This window comes from Saccopteryx bilineata, chromosome 4 (assembly GCF_036850765.1).
Source record: "Saccopteryx bilineata isolate mSacBil1 chromosome 4, mSacBil1_pri_phased_curated, whole genome shotgun sequence".
NCBI lineage: Eukaryota > Metazoa > Chordata > Mammalia > Chiroptera > Emballonuridae > Saccopteryx > Saccopteryx bilineata.
Window position 1 is genome coordinate 292,492,327 of NC_089493.1, and position 19,709 is coordinate 292,512,035.

General features: G+C 55.5%; 3 protein-coding genes across 5 annotated transcripts; 1 reads left to right on the top strand and 2 right to left on the bottom strand.

Moving 5' to 3' along the window:
* Window positions 1–112: 112 nt before the first annotated feature.
* PRSS53 (serine protease 53) lies at window positions 113–4,940 on the bottom strand. The gene is made up of 11 exons (XM_066275766.1): window positions 4,859–4,940; window positions 3,954–3,974; window positions 3,685–3,847; window positions 3,099–3,364; window positions 2,803–2,957; window positions 2,453–2,672; window positions 1,588–1,735; window positions 1,258–1,502; window positions 1,021–1,166; window positions 549–795; window positions 113–312 (listed from the first exon to the last, which is right to left on the bottom strand). The coding sequence occupies exons 1-11, from the start codon at window positions 4,914–4,916 to the stop codon at window positions 260–262; spliced, it is 1,722 nt and encodes a 573-aa protein (XP_066131863.1). The 5' UTR covers window positions 4,917–4,940; the 3' UTR covers window positions 113–259.
* A 2,427-nt stretch (window positions 4,941–7,367) lies between these two features.
* VKORC1 (vitamin K epoxide reductase complex subunit 1) lies at window positions 7,368–13,310 on the bottom strand. Of its 3 annotated transcripts, XM_066275802.1 has the most exons (5): window positions 13,079–13,294; window positions 9,478–9,692; window positions 9,077–9,276; window positions 8,301–8,410; window positions 7,368–7,835 (listed from the first exon to the last, which is right to left on the bottom strand). In XM_066275802.1, exons 3-5 carry the CDS (start codon window positions 9,247–9,249, stop codon window positions 7,627–7,629), a joined length of 492 nt encoding a protein of 163 aa, XP_066131899.1. In that variant the 5' UTR covers window positions 9,250–9,276; window positions 9,478–9,692; window positions 13,079–13,294; the 3' UTR covers window positions 7,368–7,626. The 3 variants fall into 3 exon arrangements, with proteins under 3 accessions (XP_066131899.1, XP_066131901.1, XP_066131900.1); XM_066275804.1 differs by lacking the exon at window positions 8,301–8,410 and having other exon boundaries at window positions 9,077–9,395; window positions 13,079–13,310; XM_066275803.1 differs by lacking the exon at window positions 9,478–9,692.
* A 1,690-nt stretch (window positions 13,311–15,000) lies between these two features.
* BCKDK (branched chain keto acid dehydrogenase kinase) lies at window positions 15,001–19,306 on the top strand. Its single transcript, XM_066275791.1, has 12 exons — window positions 15,001–15,215; window positions 15,947–16,178; window positions 16,301–16,369; window positions 16,461–16,571; window positions 16,760–16,807; window positions 16,888–17,007; window positions 17,083–17,181; window positions 17,370–17,443; window positions 17,786–17,914; window positions 18,006–18,095; window positions 18,570–18,728; window positions 18,821–19,306. The coding sequence occupies exons 2-12, from the start codon at window positions 15,987–15,989 to the stop codon at window positions 18,963–18,965; spliced, it is 1,236 nt and encodes a 411-aa protein (XP_066131888.1). The 5' UTR covers window positions 15,001–15,215; window positions 15,947–15,986; the 3' UTR covers window positions 18,966–19,306.
* The last annotated feature ends 403 nt before the right edge of the window (window positions 19,307–19,709 follow it).

Sequence of the window (19,709 nt, forward strand, 5' to 3'; positions counted from 1 at the left end):
GTGTGATTATCTGAGGGGACGAAGAACGAAGAATGGGAAGATGGGACGCCTGTGTCAGCAGAGTGGAGTGGGGAGAACTCACAGGTGACAGGTCCCTGTCCTGCAGGGGCGGGCACAGGGCAGCCTCCTTCCCAGAGCCCACTGCTCCTGGGCCTGGCCCAGTGCCTGGCCCGTGTGGGTGGGGAATGGAGAGGGGCAGAGGCAGTGACGTATTTGCAGCATCCCAGAGCCACTTGTCAACAGCCGGTGGGTTGGCCTGTCAGGGAGAGGAAGGGGGTGCGGTGGCCTCATCCTCACAACTCTCCTCCCTTCCTGGAAGGAAGAGGGAGGAGGTGCTCCTTAGCCCCCATGACGACTGAGAAAACAGGTTCACAGAGGTTTAGAGGCCTGCTCCAAGTCACAAGGATGGAGAGCCAGAATTTGAATCCATGTGGTTCTGTCTACTGCTCCACCCCACCCAGGGCAGGCAGAGGTGGCTCAGGACAGATCTTTCCCTAGACGGGTCTGGGGAGGGTAGTGTCAGCAGGAAGGCCCCAGGAGCCACATACTCAGATTGGCCAGGCAGCTTCCAAATTCGGGCTCCGGCTCCGGCTCGGGCTCCGGCTCCGGCTCGGGCTCCGGCTCCTCCGTGAAGTAGACCTGCCAGTCCAAACTGCTGACCCAGCTCTCATAGGAGGGGAGCGCGGTGAAGACGGCAGGCCGTGTGGGGCCTTGGCAGGCGTCTCCAAAGCTGTGCAGCCCAGCCAGGAACCACGTGCCTCTCACCTCATGCACCAGCGGTGCCCCAGACAGGCCCTGTCAAGGGTCCAGTGAAACTGGGTGACCCTCTTAGCCCTAGGCAGCTGCAAGGGGCAGAAGGGACTACGGCTGGCCTGAAGCGCTGGCTCTTGGGTGCCAGTTGGCAGAAAGGCTATTTCAGGTGAGAGGCAGTCTGGAGACCTGAGCCTGGCAGGTCTCGTACATGAGCTGCAGGGCGAGGATGCCAGGGGTCTGGGGGTGAGCTGGGGGGGACAGGCTTACCTCACAGCGGGGCGGCTCACCCACAACACTGGTACACACCGTCCCTGGGAGGATGGGGATGCTGTCGTGCCCCAGGGCAGCGTGCAGCCGGCTGCAGGCCCTGGGCCCCAGGAGGGTGACGGGCACTGTCTGAGGGGAGCTGGTGCCTGTGGGGGGGGGGGGGAGCGGGGAGAGACCCAGCTGCTGCAGTGGCCTCTAGGCTGGAGGGACAGCTGCTGGCGGCCCCGTCCTACATACCTGACCCACGGTGGGCCAACCCCAGGGCCCAGCCACGTTCCCCATCCGGCAGGTGATGGTCAGTGTAGGGCAGGCACAGGGGCCGCAGGCTGGGGCCTAAGGTCACGGGCCGGGCCAACAGCAGGAGGGCCACGTCGTAGCCCCCCTCTGGGTGCGTATAAGCCCCATGCAGGATGAGTTGCTTTAGACTGACCTCCTCTGGTCCAGCCCCCAGCTTGACGCTCCATTCCTCTGGGCTCTGACGCCTGTGTAGAGACAGCGCCAACAGCATTGGGTGCAGGGCTGCAGCAGGGGTGGGCAGGGGGTCAAAGGCCAGGGAACAGGGCGCACCCAATGAAGCAGTGGGCAGCAGTCAGCACCACCTCCTCAGACACCAGGGCTCCGCCACAGGCCAGCTTCCCCTGATGCCTCAGCTTGGCGTCCCAGGGCCACAGGGAGGGGACTTCTGCCTGGAGACCTCTCCGCAGGGATCCGCAGGCTGAAACAGATGGTTACACCATCTGCCTTCCTGCCAAGTGCTCACGGCGTGCCGGCCCTGGGCCAAGCACTTCCAGCGCACCATCACATCCTCACAACAGCTGTAAAGTTGAATTTTGTTACCCTTGTAACCAAAGTTCCAGAGAGCTTAAGTGACTTTCTAGCTCAGTAACTACAGGTAAGTAGCAGATTTGATACTCAAAAGCCAGTGCCTAAGCTTTTAACCCTAATGGTCCAGCTGCAAGGGTGCGGCCTGCCCCTGTTTCCTCAACCCCACCTGTCTGCACCCCTCCAGGGCTTGGACCAGCCCCAGAATTCCTGGCTCATAGTGCTTCTCTTACCATGAAGGCATAGCTTCCATCTCAGGAATTAATTATTTTGCATGCAATTTGCACATTAGTCACTTTATGCTAGAATGCTGAGTGGGAGCCCTGCCCTGTCCAATGTCACTGGGTCCCTGCTGGGAAACTTTCAGCCAGTCCACAGAGGTCCCTCTTCTTACCTAAACTCCAAAATCATAAAGTTGTGCGGCATCTCTGCTTCTCTTCCCTAAATGGGGTTGCTCCCATCCTCTGGGCTCGAAGGGGCGGGCCTTAGAGTCCCCTAGTCAGCATATGGCAATTTGTGGATGCCCTGTGGCTTCCACCTGCTGCCCAGAAGTCCTCGTGCAGGCCTGACTGTCCCCACAGACCACCCTCTTCACAGCCTCTGCACATACCCACACAGCTGTCCTCATCACTGATCTCCGGGGTCTCTGGGTTCTGGGCCAGAAAGGATGCCCCCCGAGCTCGGGCCTGTAGCCAGGAGCTGTGAGCAGCCATGTCTGTCAGCAGCACGGGAGTGTCTTCCTGGGCACAGCTTGATGTGAAGCTGATGATCCCAGCCTGGACCCAGTGTCCATCGGGCTCCTGGCACAGCACGGGACCCCCAGAATCGCCCTGGAGCAGGCAGCAGAGTCCAGGAGAGCCACCTGAGCCTCAGCCCTGGGCAAGTAGCCTCTGCAGTCCTCCCCCCTCCCTGTGGACCAGGCCCCACCCCTTCTCCCTTCCGCTCTTCTCCCACTCAGACCTGACAGGGCCCCTGCACCCCGGGCTGGGCACCCCCACACAGCATCCCAGGCCGGGCGGGACTGGCCAGCAGCCGCTGGTGCAGCCTGTTGTAGAGACAGTTACACGTGGGGCGGCTGACCAGACGCAGGCGCAGATTCCGGAGGGTCCTGGGAGCTGGCAAAAGACAGGGTCTCAGGGCCGGAGCCTGGGCTCTGGGGAGCAAGGGAGACGCAGCAGGGACAGGTGATGGCCGAGGCTGTGTGACTCCGGACAAGTGGACTGCCTTTTTGGGCTTCAGCCTGGGATAGCCCTTACCAGCACTGGTGTCCTGATCCCAGCCAGTGGCCCAGCAAGAAGTCCCGAAGGGGAAGTGGTGAGCAGGCTGGGGCAAGCAGAGGGGTGTGTGGGGCGTGGGGTGGGCCAGCCGGAGCAGGGCCAGGTCTGAGCCCTGGCTGTAGTGGTTGTAGGCCCTGGGGAGCTGCAGAGCGGTCACCCCCACCTCTTCAGCCCCAGGGCTCAGCCCCTCACGCTGCAGAGAGCCCAGGACAACTGACCAGGAGCTCAGTTCTGTCACTGCTGCCCTGGAAGAAGAGGGACAAGGCCCAGGCCTGGAGTGCAAAGCGGGACAGTGACACCATGGAAGACAGAACAAGGTGGAGAACAGACAAATATCAGCCCGTGGCTTTAAGCAAGGTCCTTCCTTCTCCCGACCTGTTTCTGCTTGGAAGGCTTCTACCATGAAGGTTGTAGACTACCTTGATAATAATAAGTGCCTGGCACATAGCAGTCTCAGTAAACGGTACTCTGTTCATCTAAGGCCGGGATCAGTCTTGCGGAGCTTGGGAACAAATCACACCCCCCCCTCAACCAGAAACCCTGTCTGACCCCAGTCACGACTCACTTTTCAAAGCAGTGGGCAGCAGTGAGGACCCAGGAATCAGCCACCAAGGATCCACTGCAGATATGGACCCCCTGCCTCCTCACACTGGCCTGCCATGGCCACTCGCCGAGCCCTGTGTTGCCCTCCTGAGGCTCAGGGGGGCCAGGGCCACGCTGCCCACAAGCTGTAGAGAGGGGCAGGTCAGGCTGATGGCGGGCCCCTGTCCTGCCCTCACCCAGGGCCCGACACAGACCCAGGGGAGGCCCCAGCCTCATGGCCCCAGAGCTTACCATGCGGAGCTGCTTGAAGACCTGGAAAGGAGACAGGTGAGACACTAGGGAGCCTTACCTGCCCGGCCCAGCTTTGGTGGAAGGGACGGTTTGGGGGACACACCTATGGACCCTGACCTCTGACTCTGTGGCTACCTTCAAGAATGAAAATATTTATAGAAGGCCCAGAAGCAGCTTTTATTGGAACCTATTGAGAGCTTACGCTCTGTCATTAACTCTCCTCCTTCCGCTGTGCTCAGCACTCCGGGGCCCGAGGAGCAGGGCTGGGGTTCAGCCTGGGATCAGGCCAACCCTTCTCCGGGCTCCAGAACCCCCGATTCCTGCCTCCACCACTGAGTCAGGGAGACGGCCTGTGTGTGTGGAGAGCATTAGCTTAATTGTGCCCTCAACCATCAAGGCCTAAGAGGGAGGATTAGGCCTGCGTCATGTCCGAGTGAGGAAGGGCTTTGGGACTGAGATCCACCCCACCCACTCTGACAACTCAGCCTCCCCCACCTTTCCAGAAACAGCCACACTCGACCAGAGTCCCCTGCCCTGCCTCTTCCCCTAATAGACACGCACAAACACACCCACTGGACAGCTGAGCCAGGAGAGATGGGCTCCAGAACTTGCCTAAGGTCTTCCAGGCAGTAGAGGCAGCCAGGGGCACAGGGTACGCACACAGGCACTGGGACCGTTCCTGCAGACGTAGGCTCTATCCCAGCCCAAGAAAATCCTACCCATGACGACACAGGCAGCCACACACCCCTCTCCACGCACACACACCTCTCCACACTCACAGCCAGACCATCACCTCACTGGCCGGCTTCCTCACACCCTCACCAAGCGCAGGGGCTGCTGGGGCCAAGGATGGCCCTGGGACCCCCAACACACCCCTCTCTCCCCACTCAAACGCAGTGGCTCACCTCCTGCAAAGACCACAGCTCCCAGGATCAGCAGCCCAGGCCCGCAGCCTTGCTTCATGCTGCTCGGGGCCACTGTGCCGCCTGCGCTGGGGTTCTCAAAGAAGCCACCTGCAACGCCCTAGCCCCACCTCGGCCCCGCCCCCAGCTGGCTGGGAGCCAGGTGTCATTACTTTTCCTGGGCTGGAAGGAAGCCAGTGGCTCCTAGTTCTGAGGTTGGGGCTGTGTGACCCTAGGCTAGTCACCTTCCCTCTCTGGGCCTCAGCCAGGGCCAGACTGCCTGGGTTCAAATGCCAGTTCTCCCACTTACTACTGGAGTGACCTGGGACAGTTAGCCTTTCTGTGCCTTGTCTGAAAAACAGTGTTTGAATGTAAAAACACTTAGGCCAGAGCCTGGTGGAGTAAATCTGCACCCAGCATGGGAGCTGTCATCCTGTAACTGAAGGGCACGGTGAGCGGGCCCTCCCGATTCTCTCTTCATTTCAGCTTTCCTCACCTCTCCCAGATTCAACTCCAAGTGTTCACATACCTCCTCCCACCCTGCTTCAGCTACAGGGCGTTCAGGGCTGGCTGTCAAGGGGCCCAGGCTCTCCGCTCCCTGCTAGCTAGGAGACTCGACCCATCTCTGGTGTCAGAAGACTCAGTCAGGAGGGCAGAACATTCAGGGTGCGTCCTTTTTCTCCTCCTGACTTCTAACTCAGGCCAGCCTGAACTGTTCAAGAAGCCTGACCCACACAGGCAGCCATGGACAAGGTGAAGAGTGCAGACACTGGAGCCAGAAGGCTCAGGTGGATTCAAGTCCTGAGGGCTCCTGACACTAGCTGTGTGATCTTAGACAAACTACTTAGCCCAGGGGTCCCCAAACTTTTTACACAGGGGGCCAGTTCACTGTCCCTCAGACTGTTGGAGGGCTAGACTATAAAAACTATGAACAAATCCCTATGCACACTGCACATATCTTATTTTAAAGTAAAAAAACAAAACAGGAACAAATACAATATTTAAAATAAAGAACAAATAAGTTTAAATCAACAAACTGACCAGTATTTCAATGGGAACTATGCTCCTCTCACTGACCACCAATGAAAGAGATGCCCCTTCCGGAAGTGTGGTGGGGGCCGGATAAATGGCCTCAGGGGGCCGCATGCAGCCCGCGGGCCGTAGTTTGGGGACCCCTGACTTAGCCTCTCTGTACCTCAGTCTCCTCAACAAGATAGGGATAATAATAGTACCTACCTCATACAATTGCTGTAAGGATTAAGTGAGTTAACACATGGCATGTCCTTAAACAGTGCTTGACATGCAGGTAAGTGTTCAGTAAATATTTGGAAAAATTAATCAAAAACACAGCCTGTTCCTGACCAATGGTGGCACAGTGGATAAAGTGTCGGCCTAAAACACTGAGTTCGCCAGGCTTGCTGGGTTAAGGCACATACGAGAAGCAACCACTACAAGTTGATGCTTCCTGTTCCTCTCCTGCTAAAAATCAGTAAATAAAATCTTAAAAAAAACCTCCAAAAACCCACAATCTGTCTCTGGCCCTTCAGGGTTGCTAAGACTGTCTTGGGATAGTAGAGAAGGCAGCCAGAAGGGTTAAGGTCACATTATAAGGAGAACTTCCCACCAAGCATGCACAGAACCAGAAGGGCAGCTTGCCTTTACAAGTGCATACTTGGCCCTCACAGGACAAGAGGCCTGGCTCCCTTGAGCAGCAGAGACAAGCCCGTTTCCTGGAGGTGGGTGCCGGCATCCCAGGTCTGCTGACGCCACAGGCTGGAGAAGGAACTAGCCACCTTTCCCGGGTTGGCTCCCCAGGTCTGCTGACGCTGCAGGCTGGAGAAGGAACTAGCCACCTTTCCTAGGCTGGCTCTGGCTCCCCAGGTCTGCTGAGGCCGCAGGCTGGAGAAGGAACTAGCCACCTTTCCCGGGCCAGCTCCCCAGGTCTGCTGATGCCGCAGGCTGGAGAAGGAACTAGCCACCTTTCCCGGGCCGGCTCCCCAGGTTTGCTGACGCCGCAGGCTGGAGAAGGAACTAGCCACCTTTCCTGGGCTGGCTCCCCAGGTCTGCTGAGGCCGCAGGCTGGAGAAGGAACTAGCCACCTTTCCCGGGCCGGCATCCCAGGTCTGCTGACGCCACAGGCTGGAAAAGGAACTAGCCACCTTTCCCGGGCTGGCATCCCAGGTCTGCTGACGCCGCAGGCTGGAGAAGAAACTAGCCACCTTTCCTGGGCTGGCTCCCCAGGTCTGCTGACGCCGCAGGCTGGAGAAGGAACTAGCCACCTTTCCCGGGCTGGCTCCCCAGGTCTGTGACGCCATAGGCTGGAGAAGAAACTAGCCACCTTTCCCGGGCTGGCTCCCCAGGTCTGCTGACGCCGCAGGCTGGAGAAGGAACTAGCCACCTTTCTCGGGCTGGCCCTCTACTCTCCCTCTGACTCACACCCTCCCAATCCCAGAGGAGGCAAGACTGGGGGAGATCGAATACTTGGGGTCCCGGGCAGACAGCTGGTTCAGACTTAGCCAATTGAATAACTTTTATTGCTCAGCACCTTCTTTCCTTGGGCAATGGCAGGAGCTTTGGGAACTAACCCTTGGGAGCAGAGCCAGAGGCACTAACTAGTAGAGGAAAGAGTGGGGCACATTTGGTCCGTTGTCCTGGATACGGTGGAGGCAGTTGTAGACTCGTCCAAGGACCCAGGCATGTCTACCTTGGGCAAGGCTGACATGCCAATGCAGAGCATAAGCGGTCAGGTCAGCCTGGGTTGGCATGAGGGCTCAGTGCCCTTTGACCTTGCCCTGGGGTCCCTGATCCTCCCGGAAGCTAAGCACCATTAGGCCCACATTGATGGCATAGGTCGTGATGCAAACGATGCAGAAGTCATAGAGCACGAAGAACAGGACCCAGGCCAGGTAGACAGAGCCAGCGAGGGACACCAGGGAGCTCAGCTGTAGCAGGACAGATACCCAGCGGCCCTGGAGGCAACCTGTAAGAAGGAAAAGGGTCAAACGCAGGCTGCAGGGACTGGCCACCTCTAGAACATTGCCATGACTTCCTGGTGCCACCCAGACAGCAGGGGTTACTGGGATAGAGTCTTTGAAATAAGAGGGTCCAACGGGCCCAACCAAGGCCTTGGATTTCCTATCTGTTCAATGATGCCTGGGATCCAAATAGTGAAGTTTCCTGCTGCAATTTCATCTAGATGAGATGAAAAACAATCCTTAGATTCCCCCCCCCCCCCGGAAAAGAACTGAGTCTTTTCCACAAAACTGGTGCCCTAGAATGCGGTTAGGGTCCTTCTGGCTCTGACACATCAGACCTAGACTGAAAGGCTCCCATTAGTTCCCACCCCCACGGTGCTCAGTGATGAGCAGCCGGCTGCCAGCTGTAAGAGTCCCCAAGAATGCCAGGGATGGGGCGGGGCCTGCCAGGAAGGGGCACGGCCAGTTACCTAACAACAGCTGCAGTGTATAGAAGATGCACCCGAATATGCTGTTGGATTGATTGAAGACACTGTCTGAGCCCAGCACTTGCTCCACCAGTCCAAAGCCCCGACCCCACCTGGTGGAGGGAGGGCCCAAGTAAGGGGGGTCAACCCAGTGCCTTGTCCTGGAGGGGTGATTTCCAAGAAGCCACCTGGGCTGTCCTTCCCGTGGTCACCATTCCCTCCACCCCAGCTTGAGGCCAAGGGTCGATGACCTCCTGGTGAAGCTTCCCTTTGGCCACGTCAGGATCCTGTGTCTGCTCCTATCTTCGCCTATTCCCAGGTCAGGCCTGGCTATGCTTCCTTCCTCCTTAGGCCCTTCTTTCCACCCTAGACCTTCATTAATTCTTAAGATGGTAGAGGGAGAAATCACGGTTGACTCGGGACAGATTCTCTCTGCCCTGGGCCCCTATTCTCCAGTTCCCTGGCCGCCCACTCCCCTCTTCTGTATCCGGTCATCCCACTAACCCCAGGCCCGCAAGCATAGCCAGTCTTAGCCACTTTATTCCCAGGTACACGGCCATCCTCAAGCCCATCATCTGTCCCTACACGTTATCCCACCTCCCCTTCCTGTCTGATCACCTTTATTCCTTGGAATCCAGATCCCCGTGCTACTCCCCAGAATAACCACAGTCCCCAGCACTATCTGCCCCGGTCCCGCATTCCTATCTCCGACCACCGCTCCGCAGGGCACCGCTCCCATAAGCCGCCCGGTGCCCCAAGCCTCCCACCCCCGCGCTCACCTGGAGGAGAAGACGCGCGAACAGCTGATGGCGGTGCCCACGTCGCAGAGCGCACGGTAATCCCGGTCCCGGGCGCGCGCCGCCTTCACGTGGTGCGCGTAGAGGGAGAGCACGAAGCCAGCGAGGCAGAGCGCAAGCCGCGCCCCTCCGGGGCTCCGCCAGGTAGCACCCATGTCTCGGTGTCCCGCCCGAGGCGCAGCCTAAAGGGAACCAGCCACGGAGCGGGGGCGGGGCAGGACGTGGCCACGCCCTCTCCCGCCCCTCCCGGCGAGGTTCGGGCTGGTCTGGCACGCCCTGATCCAATTGGGTTTTCCTAGGACTGGATAGGCGTGCTTGTGAGGTAGGAAAACAGCGAGGAATGCTGGGACTGGGAAAACAGAGTCAAGGCCGTGGGTACTTACGGACGAGGCATTGTGGGAGTTGTAGTACGACGGGCCGCAATGCCTCAAGGGAAATGGAGTCTCAGGAATTTTAAAAATTAGGTATTGCTAGCTGCTCTGGCTGGAGCATGGTTGGTTAAGCATTGTCCTGATGCACAAAGGTTGCCGGGTTGGACCCCCGGTCAGGGAAAATACAGGAATAGATCCATATCTCTGTCTCTCTTCCTCTCTCCCCTCTGAAATCAATAAATAAAAATATATAATAGTATTCCAAAGAAAAGTATGTATACCTAAAAGTATATAGTGCTTGCTCTATGCCAAGTCCTATTCTAAACATTGGAACACCCAGGACCTAGAGACCAGCGAATCAGGAAATACAGTGAGTAGTGTGAACTGATCAAGAACCAAGGCGCAGTGGATAGAGCATCAGCCTGGGATGCTGAGGACCCAGGTTTGAAGCCCTGAGGTCGCTGGCTTGAAACCCAAGGTCGCTGGCTTGAGCAAGGGGCCATTTGCTCAGCTAAAGCACCCAGTCAAGGCACGTATGAGAAAGCAATCAATGAACACGAAGGTGCCACAACGAAGAATTGATGCTTCTCATCTCTCGCCCTTCTGGTCTGTCCCTGTCACTTTCTCTGTCTCTGACCAAAGAGAGAGAGAGAGAGAGAGAGAGAGAGAGAGAGAGAGATGATTGATCCTGTAGGTCCAATGTAATCACAAAGGTCCTTAAAAGTGGGAAAAGGCTGCAGAACAAAGAGTCAGAGGGAGGTGTCACTACAGAAAAAAGGCACAATGAAAGAAAAAGGCAAGAAGAAGAAGGAGGAGGAGGAGGAGGAGAAGGAGGAAGGAGGAGGAGGAGAAGGAGGAAAGAAGGAAGAGGAGGAGGAGGAGGGAGGAGGAGGAGGAAGAGGAGGAGGAGGAGGAGGAAGGAGGAGGAGGAGAAGGAGGAAAGAAGGAGGAGGAGGAGGAGGAGGAGGGAAGGAGGAGGAGGAGGAAGAGGAGGAGGAAAAGAAGAAGAAAGGCACAGTGAGATGCAACATTGCTGGCTTTGAAGATGGAGAAAGAGGGTCATGAGCTAAGGAATCTGGGTGGCTTCTAGAAGCCGGAAAGAGATAAGAAATGGATACTCCCCTAGGTTCTCCCGAAAGGAACTGCTGGCATCTTAGTTTTAACTCAGCGAGACCCCTGTCTGACTTCTGAACCATAGAGCTGTAAAATAATAAGTTCATGTTGTTTTGAGCCACTAGGCTTGGGGTAATTTGTTACAACAATAGGACACCATTACAGAGGGCTCGGGCTTAGGTCTGAACTCCTTCCACAATCTCTTGGACTCTTCCCATTATCTATGGCTGGCTCCCCAGAATAACTGATCTAGGAGGGAGCAAGACAGAAACCCCAATATCTTTATGTCAGACTACAGAGGACTTATTGCTGTTCAACAAATCACCAAAAAAATAATGGCATACAGCAATAACAATTATTTTACTTCTCTCACACTGTTTATGGGTTAGGAATTTGGGGAGAGAATTTTGGCTGGCAGTCCAGGCTGACACAATTGCAATCAGGTGATGGCTGATGCTGGAAGAATGGGAGACTAAAGCAGCTGAGGGATAAGCTAGCAGCTCACTCACTGTCTCTCTCTCTCTTGTAGTCTCTGTCTATCTATGTATTCATGCAGTCTCTCTGTAGGGGCTAGTTTGGGCTTCCTCATAGCACAGCAGCCTCCAGGCTATAATAGCTAGCTTCCAAAATTGTCCTCAATAATTTCCACCTCCTGGTATTCATACAATTGTGTAGTTTCCCCCCTACACTAAATAGAGCTGACCTGATCCAAGAGCGTAACACAGAAATGATGGTGTGTGATTTTCTAGACAGTCATGGAGATATTGTGACCCTTGTATGCTTCTTCTTTGATCACTCATTCTGAGTCAAGCCAGCCATAAATAACAGGAACACTCTATTTCAATACCTGAGAGTAAAGCTCAATATTTCTTTCGCTGAAAAAAAAAAGTTTCCATTGATTTGAGAGAAAGGGAGCAAGAGGGGTGGGGAGAGGGGGAGAAAGAGGAGCATCAACTCATCATTCTGCTTAGTTGTTGTGTACTCATTGATTGCCTCTCCTATGTGCCCTGACCAGGATCGAACCTGTGACCTCAGCACATGGTGATGACACCTTATCCACTGGGCCGTCCAGCCAGTACCTTGTCTTTCAACAAATGTTTATTGAGTCCCCAGGGTTAGGGGCCAGGAATAAAACAGTAAGCAGATAGCCTGACCTGTGGTGGCGCAGTGGATAAAAGCGTCGACCTAGAATGCTGAGGTTGCCGGTTCAAAACCCTGGGCTTGCCCGGTCAAGGCACATATGGGAGTTGATGCTTCCAGCTCCTCCCCCCTTCTCTCTCTCTCACTCTAAAATGAATAAATAAATAAAAATAATTTAAAAAACCCAAAAAACAGTAAGCAGATAAATATTCATGCTCTGGTCTTATATTTTAGAAGAGGAGAAGAAGATGAGCAATTATAATAAATACATAAAGTATACAGTATGTTGATGGTGCTAAATGCTACCAATAAAATAAAAAGTAGAGCACAGTATGGGGGATGGAGGCGATTGCAATTTTATTTATTTTTGCTTTTTAAAATATTTATTAATTTTTTTTTAGAGAGAGAGACAGAAATATCGATCTGTTCCTCTATGTGTCCTGACTGGGGATCAAACTGACAACCTCTGTGTATTGGGTGATGCTCTAAAGGCCAGGGTGGTGATTGCAATTTTATTGTACTTTATTTATTGATTTTAGAGAGAGGAGAGAGAGAAAGGAGGGGAGGTGCGGGAAGCCTCAACTTGTAGTAGTTGCTTCTCCTATGTGCCTTGACCCGGCAAGCCTGGGGTTTCTAACCAGCGACCTCAGCGTTCAGGTCGACGCTCTATCCACTGTGCCACCACAGGTCAGGCATGGTTGCCATTTTGTTTTGTTTTATTTTATTTTTTTCATTTTTCCGAAGCTGGAAACGGGGAGGCAGTCAGACAGACTCCTGCATGTGCCCGACCGGGATCCACCTGGCATGCCCACCAGGGGGTAATGCTTTGCCCCTCTGGGGCATCGCTCTGTTGCGTCCAGAGCCATTCTAGTGCCTGAGGCAAAGGCCACAGAGCCCGGGCCATCTTTGCTCCAATGGAGCCTCGCTGCAGGAGGGGAAGAGAGAGACAGAGAAGAAGGAGAGGGGGAGGGATGGAGAAGCAAATGGGCGCTTCTCCTGTGTGCCCTGGCTGGGAATTGAACCTGGGACTCCTGCACGCCAGGCCGACGCTCTACCGCTGAGCCAACTGGCCAGGGCATGGTTGCCATTTTAAATAGGACAATCAGGATGTGCTTCATTTACTTGACAGTTGGGCAAAATCTTGAAGGACATGAGCAAGTAAGCTGTGCAGATCTGTAGGGGATGTTCCAGGTAGAGGGGGACAGCCAGTGAAAGGAATGTGTGTGGTATGTTTAGGGGACAATTGGGAGGCCAGTGTGGCTGGAGCCAGTGGGTGTGGAGGGTTGAGGACCCAGAGGAAAGCAGGAATGGGGGCTTTCAGTTCTCTCATCTATAAAATGAGCAGAAAAATAGTACTTACCTCAAGGGTTATACTGAAGATGACATTAGTACATACAAGGCTCTGAGGAGCGTGCCTGACCAACCCTGAGCTTTAAATGAGCATTCTGGAGGCAGCCGAGTGTTCCGGCCGGAGGAGAGCTCTTCCAGCGCTCAGAGTCAAATCGGTGAGGTCGTCCGTAGACATTCCTGCCTTGGTGGCAACCGCAGCCCCAGCTCCGGTTATCCGGTCCACACAGCAGCCACGTGAGTGCGGAGTTCTGGCATACTGCCAGCCTTCCGAGTCCTTGTTTCTCTGCGCATGCTCTTCTCCTGCCCAGAGCACCTGTCTCCCTTCTTCCCTGGGCTCAAGCAATGCCTGCCTCCTGGAGCTGAGTGGCCCCCTAGTTTTACACCAGGGTATTGCTAGGATGCTGGAAAAGAAAGGGTGAGAATGGGGTATGTGGGGGGGGGGGAGGGGTCAGGAGCTAGAAGGAAATCTAGAGACTTGGGGAGTTCCTCCTGGTCTGAGATCTTCCCTCTTTGCTCAAGTAAGCCACCCACCTTCAGGGTCCCGACTCTGCTGAAGTTTCGAGACAGATTTTGGCTCCAAAGATATCACATGCTTCACTCAACCTTTATTCACTTAAAAAAATTATTAATTTTAGAGAGAGAAGAAGGGAGAGAGAAACATCCCTCTGTTTCTGTATGTCCCCTGACTGGGGATCAAACTGGCTACCTTTGTGTATTGGGACGATGCTCTAACCAACCGAGCTATCCAGCCAGGGATTAAAAAAAAAACAACCTTTAAATACTGTATCTATGCCTGACCTGTGGTGGCGCAGTGGATCAAGTGTCGACCTGGAATGCTGAGGTCACCGGTTCGAAACCCTGGACTTGCCTGGTCAGGCACATATGGGAGTTGATGCTTCCTGCTCCCCTCCCCCCATCTCTAAAATGAGTAAATAAAATCTTTAAAAAATATTTATAAAATACATAACCACAGTAAAGAAAAATCCAATCGGTACAAGTGCACACACACACATATACAGTGAAAAATCTCCCATCATTTCTTGCTTGGAAAAAGTAATTGTTTTTTGCACTGATCTGTCTGCTTTTGGTCTCACTAATTCCCACCCTCCCAATCACGACAGCCGGAGGATTCTAAGGGGCAAACCTGACAATTTAAAACTTTTCAGTGGCATTTTACCACCTCCGGACAAATGCAGACTCCCTTCCCTTTATGATCTGACCCTGGGAACCCTTTCAGCTCCTCTCCACATGGCGGCAGCCATATCATCAGATTATCCAGGCTCCCCTCTAACTTGCCATCTTGCCCTTCCCACTCCAGTTCCTGTGCCTGGCGGTGGCCTACTCACTGCACCTCTATCAATGTCCCAGTCCCTATTTGATGCTCCCACGGCCTCCTCTGCAGCCCTCGTCACAGCTGATGACACTGAAACTGTTTTCAGGATAGGGAAGTGTGTTTTTTATTTTACTTTATTTAACATCCAATCTCCCCTCCTGGCACAGAAGTCACCCAATCAGTGTTAGTTGCAGGCTTGAACGAATGAATGGGTGATAATACCTAACACTAAATATAGTGCCAATTCTATTTCTGGCATTGCTCCAGGAACATTACATATATAAATTCATATAACCACACAACCACCCCAAGGTTGCTACATCCTCTTTTTTCCAAAACGGAAATTAAAGCATTGAGCAGTTTAAGTAACTTGCCCTAGATAGTAAGTGGCTGAGCTGAGGTTTGAACTAGATAGTTCGATATCCGATAAATGAATCAAGAGCTGGAAGGAGAAAGCCAGACGTCAGGTAAGGAATCCCGGTAGGGTTTGGTTTGTGCGCTTTCCATCTAAGGATCTCCTCTCCCGGGGGGCCCATTTTATAGACTAGGAGACAGAGAGCTAGGGAGACCACAGATAATTCCAGGAGCCCTGTGGAGGGAGCTGTGGTATTAATTTGGGAGTTCTGGAGCACGAGTATAGCCAGGTTGAAGAGTCCTCTGCTTCAAACTACAACTCCCAGGAGGCACCGGGTGCCCACAGTCCCTCGACGTCACAGCGGCAGAGGGCTAGGGCAGCACGGTTAGCCCGGCCCGGCCCGGCCCGTCTACTGTTGGGCCGTTCCGCCCGGACCCCGGCCCTGGCTCTGGCCCCGCGGTAAGTGGAACAGCAGATATAGACCCCGCCCGCGGAGGCTTCGCAGCGCGCGCCCGCAACCTCCGCCATTGTGCTGGGAGTGTGCGGGATGCGGGTCTGGCATCTACCAGATGGGGGGATCCGGGCCGAACCAAATGATGTGCGGAGGGAAAACCAACCCAGAGGGCCTATGGGGTCGCAGCTTCGATGCAGCGGCTCTCGGGCGCACAATGCGCTGTGCTGCACGTACGCAGGCCAGGCCGGGGAGCGGGGGGGAAATGAGGGCGGGTGGGGCCGGGTCTGGAGGCGCTCGGTAGGGGTCGACCCGCCCGTTGAACGTGGGTGCCCAGGAGCTGGGGCGAGGTTTTTGAGCTGGACAGGCCTGAGGATCTCCTCGACCAGATAAAGCCTCAGGTTGAAGAATAGGAGCTCCGGAAAGCAAGGTTGTCCGGGTTCGGCCTGTGTGTGGGGTGGGGGGAGGTGGTTGAAGGGGTTGAGGTTGGGGTTAGGGTTAGGGAGATTGTCCAGGCCTGAGGATGCCAGTGCCTCCATGGAGAGACGGTGTGGGTCGTCTGGATCTGGATCCTTTCAACTCCCCCTTCCCCCAAACCGGTAGATGGGAGCTGCTCCCTGGGGCTGAGCGTGTCAGCATCCTCCAACAGCCCTCGGCCCTGAAGTCAAGAGAGGAGCCCCCGCCTACCCACACCTCCCTTTCCCCGTTTTGGGGTCGCTTCCATCTATCTGGTTCTTAGCCCTAGTGGCCGCCCAGTCCGACAAGGGAGCACGAGGAGGATGCTGGCGTCGGTGCTGGGAAGCGGCCCCCGGGGCGGGCCTCCACTCCGGTCCTTCCTGGGGCCAGCACTCTTGCTCCGGGCCCTCTCCACATCAGCCACCGATACTCACCACGTGGAGATGGCAAGGGAGCGCTCCAAAACTGTCACCTCCTTTTACAACCAGTCCGCCATTGATGTGGCAGCAGAGAAGGTATGCAGCTGGGGCAGCGAGGCCGGGTCCCAAGCTGCAGTGGGTGTCCAGGGAAGGGGTGGGGTTGATGTGGCCAGGGGCAGCACTGGAGATCCAATGCTCAAGCTCCTCTGCCCCTCCAGCCTTCAGTCCGCCTCACTCCGACCACGATGCTCTATTCCGGCCGCTCTCAGGATGGCAGTCACCTTTTGGTAAGATTCCTGCCCCGTTTCTCCCTAGGTCCCTGGAGCTCTGGCTCAACCACTCAGTCCCCAGCCCTGCCTTCCCTCCATTTTGTTCTAGAAAAGTGCCCGCTACTTGCAGCAAGAGTTGCCAGTGAGGATCGCTCACCGCATCAAGGGCTTCCGCAGCCTCCCTTTCATCATTGGTTGCAACCCCACCATACTGCAAGTGGTAAGGTGGCTGGCGTTAAGGGGGTGTGGGTGTGCCCACTCTGGTGTTCAAGGAGGCTTGAAAGGCCATGATGGGGTTTGAACCTAGTGAATTGGGGGTGATGGCACACCCCTTGGCTAAGCATAGGTAGTTGTTCTCTATCCTGTGGTCCCAGCATCCTTGTGAATTCTGATACCTCTTCCCTGCAGCACGAGCTATACATCCGTGCCTTCCAGAAGCTGACAGACTTCCCTCCGGTGAGGCTTGGGCCAGGGCTGGGTGAGGGGTTATAAGGTCAGGGCTGAACCATCCATGCTCATGACTCTGTGACCTGCAGATCAAGGACCAGACAGAGGAAGCCCAATACTGCCAACTGGTGCGTCAGCTGCTGGACGACCACAAAGATGTGGTGACCCTCTTAGCTGAGGGCCTGCGTGAGAGCCGGAAGCATATAGAGGTCAGGGGCAGTGCCGTGCGGGCCGGTTGGGGGTCTGGGAAGGGCACAGCACTACTGAGGCCCCACTGTTTACAGGATGAGAAGCTTGTTCGCTCCTTCTTGGACAAAACACTGACCTCGAGGCTTGGGATCCGCATGTTGGCCACACATCATCTGGCCCTGCATGAGGACAAGGTGGAGCACTGGGACTGAGACCCACCTGGGAATGCCAGATGAGGCAGAGGGGACTGAGCTAGGGTTCCCTTAGGCAGGGGATCTGGGGAGGGACTTGGGGCCACTTCAGCATTCCGGAAGTTGTAAGCATTTGGTGGCCAATGTGCGGGTGGAGGGCTGCCCGATCCTGACCTTCTTTCTCCTGCCAGCCTGACTTTGTCGGCATCATCTGCACTCGCCTCTCACCGAAGAAAATTATTGAAAAGTGGGTGGACTTTGCCAGGTGAGAGGCAAAAACAGCTAAGGGGGTGGACATCTTTGGGCAGGGAAGGCTTGAGTCTGAGCCTTTGCCTGAGACCTGGGACGTGGTCAAAGACGGTGTTTCTCAACTGTGGCCTTTTAACATTTTGAGTCAGATCATTGTTTCTTGAGGGGTTGTCCTGTGCTTGTTAGGATATTTAGAAGGATCCCTGGCCTCTACTCACTTGATGTCAGTGGTACTCTCTAGTTGCAACAAGCAAAAACCTCTTTAGAAACTGCAAAATTTCCCTGGGGGACATGGAGGAAGAAGCACCTCCAGTCAAGAACCACTCAGTTGGGTCTAAAGACTTGCTCCTCCCCACAGACGCCTGTGTGAGCACAAGTACGGGAACGCCCCCCGCGTCCGCATCAACGGACACGTGGCTGCCCGGTTCCCCTTCATCCCGATGCCACTGGACTACATCCTGCCCGAGCTGCTCAAGAATGCCATGAGGTGGGCTGGCTGGCTGTGGTGAAAGAGGACAGACAGGAAGTGGGGTGAGGCGGGGATACCACTACCCACTACTGGTCTTTCCCCCCTTTAGAGCCACAATGGAGAGTCACCTAGACACTCCCTACAATGTCCCAGATGTGGTTGTCACCATCGCCAATAACGACATCGATCTCGTCATCAGGTTTGCCCCGAGTGGGAGTTGGGTTGGGGTGGACAGGCGCCCCAGGCACTGTTTCTGACTTGCTGAATGACCTCAAGCCAGCACCTGCCCCACTCGGAGACTTGGTCCCTGGTCAGACAAGATATTCTCTGGTCCGGAGATAGCCATGAGCTGTATAAGAATGAATCCGGGGCCAGCTTCAGGCCCCAGGGTCCTGTCCTCGTTAGCAGCTGAGGGGCCTACGGGGGAAAGAGTCGGGAGTAACCAGCCTCTGACTCTGAACTGAGAATATCCAATTCTGTGAGGCTGTGTCAGTGGCCCAGGCAAAGGTGAGGAGAAAGAAATGTAGCTCATAAAAAATAAGGTCCAAGGGTCTGAGTGGACCACATTCCACCTTTGGGTAAAAGGGACAGGATAGGATGGCACTCCCTGCCTGGGTGGCAGTGAGTCCCTCCACCGAGCTGAGCCAAGTGCATATTATGGACATCCTGCCAGGATCTCCGACCGGGGAGGGGGAATCGCTCATACAGACCTGGATCGGGTTATGGACTACCACTTCACCACAGCCGAGTCCAGCACCCAGGACCCCCGGATCAACCCTCTCTTGGGCCACCTGGACATGCTCAGCGGTGGCCAGTCTGGACCTATGCATGGGTGAGGCCCCACCTTGCCATTCTGGAGGGGTGCAGGACCCCAGGAGACCTCGCCTCTGAAGCCACTGTCCTCTCCCTTACCCCCACCTCCAGCTTTGGCTTCGGGCTGCCCACATCACGGGCCTACGCGGAGTACCTTGGAGGTTCCCTGCGGCTGCAGTCCCTGCAGGGCATTGGCACGGACGTCTATCTGCGGCTCCGTCACATCGATGGCCGGGAGGAAAGCTTCCGCATCTGACCCCATCGCCCTTGTCCTGCTCACCTGCCCAGCCTGGGCCACACACCCTGCCAGGACCTTCTGGGCCAGACAGGGTGCCACCCTGCTCCACACACTGCTGCATCGTGGGTCTTAGGACCCCAAACAGATGGACTCCCATGGAGCTGGGCGCCACCCCTGCTCAACAGGGTCCACTGCTTCCCTGCCTCCAGGCCTTGGAGGGGAAGAAGTGCGGACCCCTGAGGCCTCCAGCTCCGGCCTCATCATTCTCGTTCCTGGGGAACCCTATTTTGACCTGCTGTTTGTTATTAAAGTTCACATTTTGAATGCCCTCTTGAGCCCCATGTGGGGAGGGCAGATGAGCTTTTGTTTCTGACACCACTCAGGTTCCCTGGGCCCTTTGGTTCAATGCCCGGTCTCTTAGCGGTCCTGACAGCCTGGCAGGCCAGGAGTAGCATTGCCCCGAGTCTCTTGCACACTTGATTGGGTGAGAGTGGGCGGGACTCTGGCAGTTTGTGCAAAGCTTTCATTCATTTTGTTTAACAAATGTTTCTGCTTCCCAGACAAGACTGAAGGCCCAGGGTGGCCTGAGGCTTCCCTTCCTGGCAGTCACAGGTTCTGGAGGTGAAGGTCACCAGATTGGGCAACCTCCTGAGCCGCCTGATTCCTGAGCCCGAGGAAGGTTAAAAATACTGCTCGCCACCTGTGCCTGTTGCTGCCCAGAAAAGGAACAAAGACGGTGCCCTGGCAGGCCCCAGAGGACGG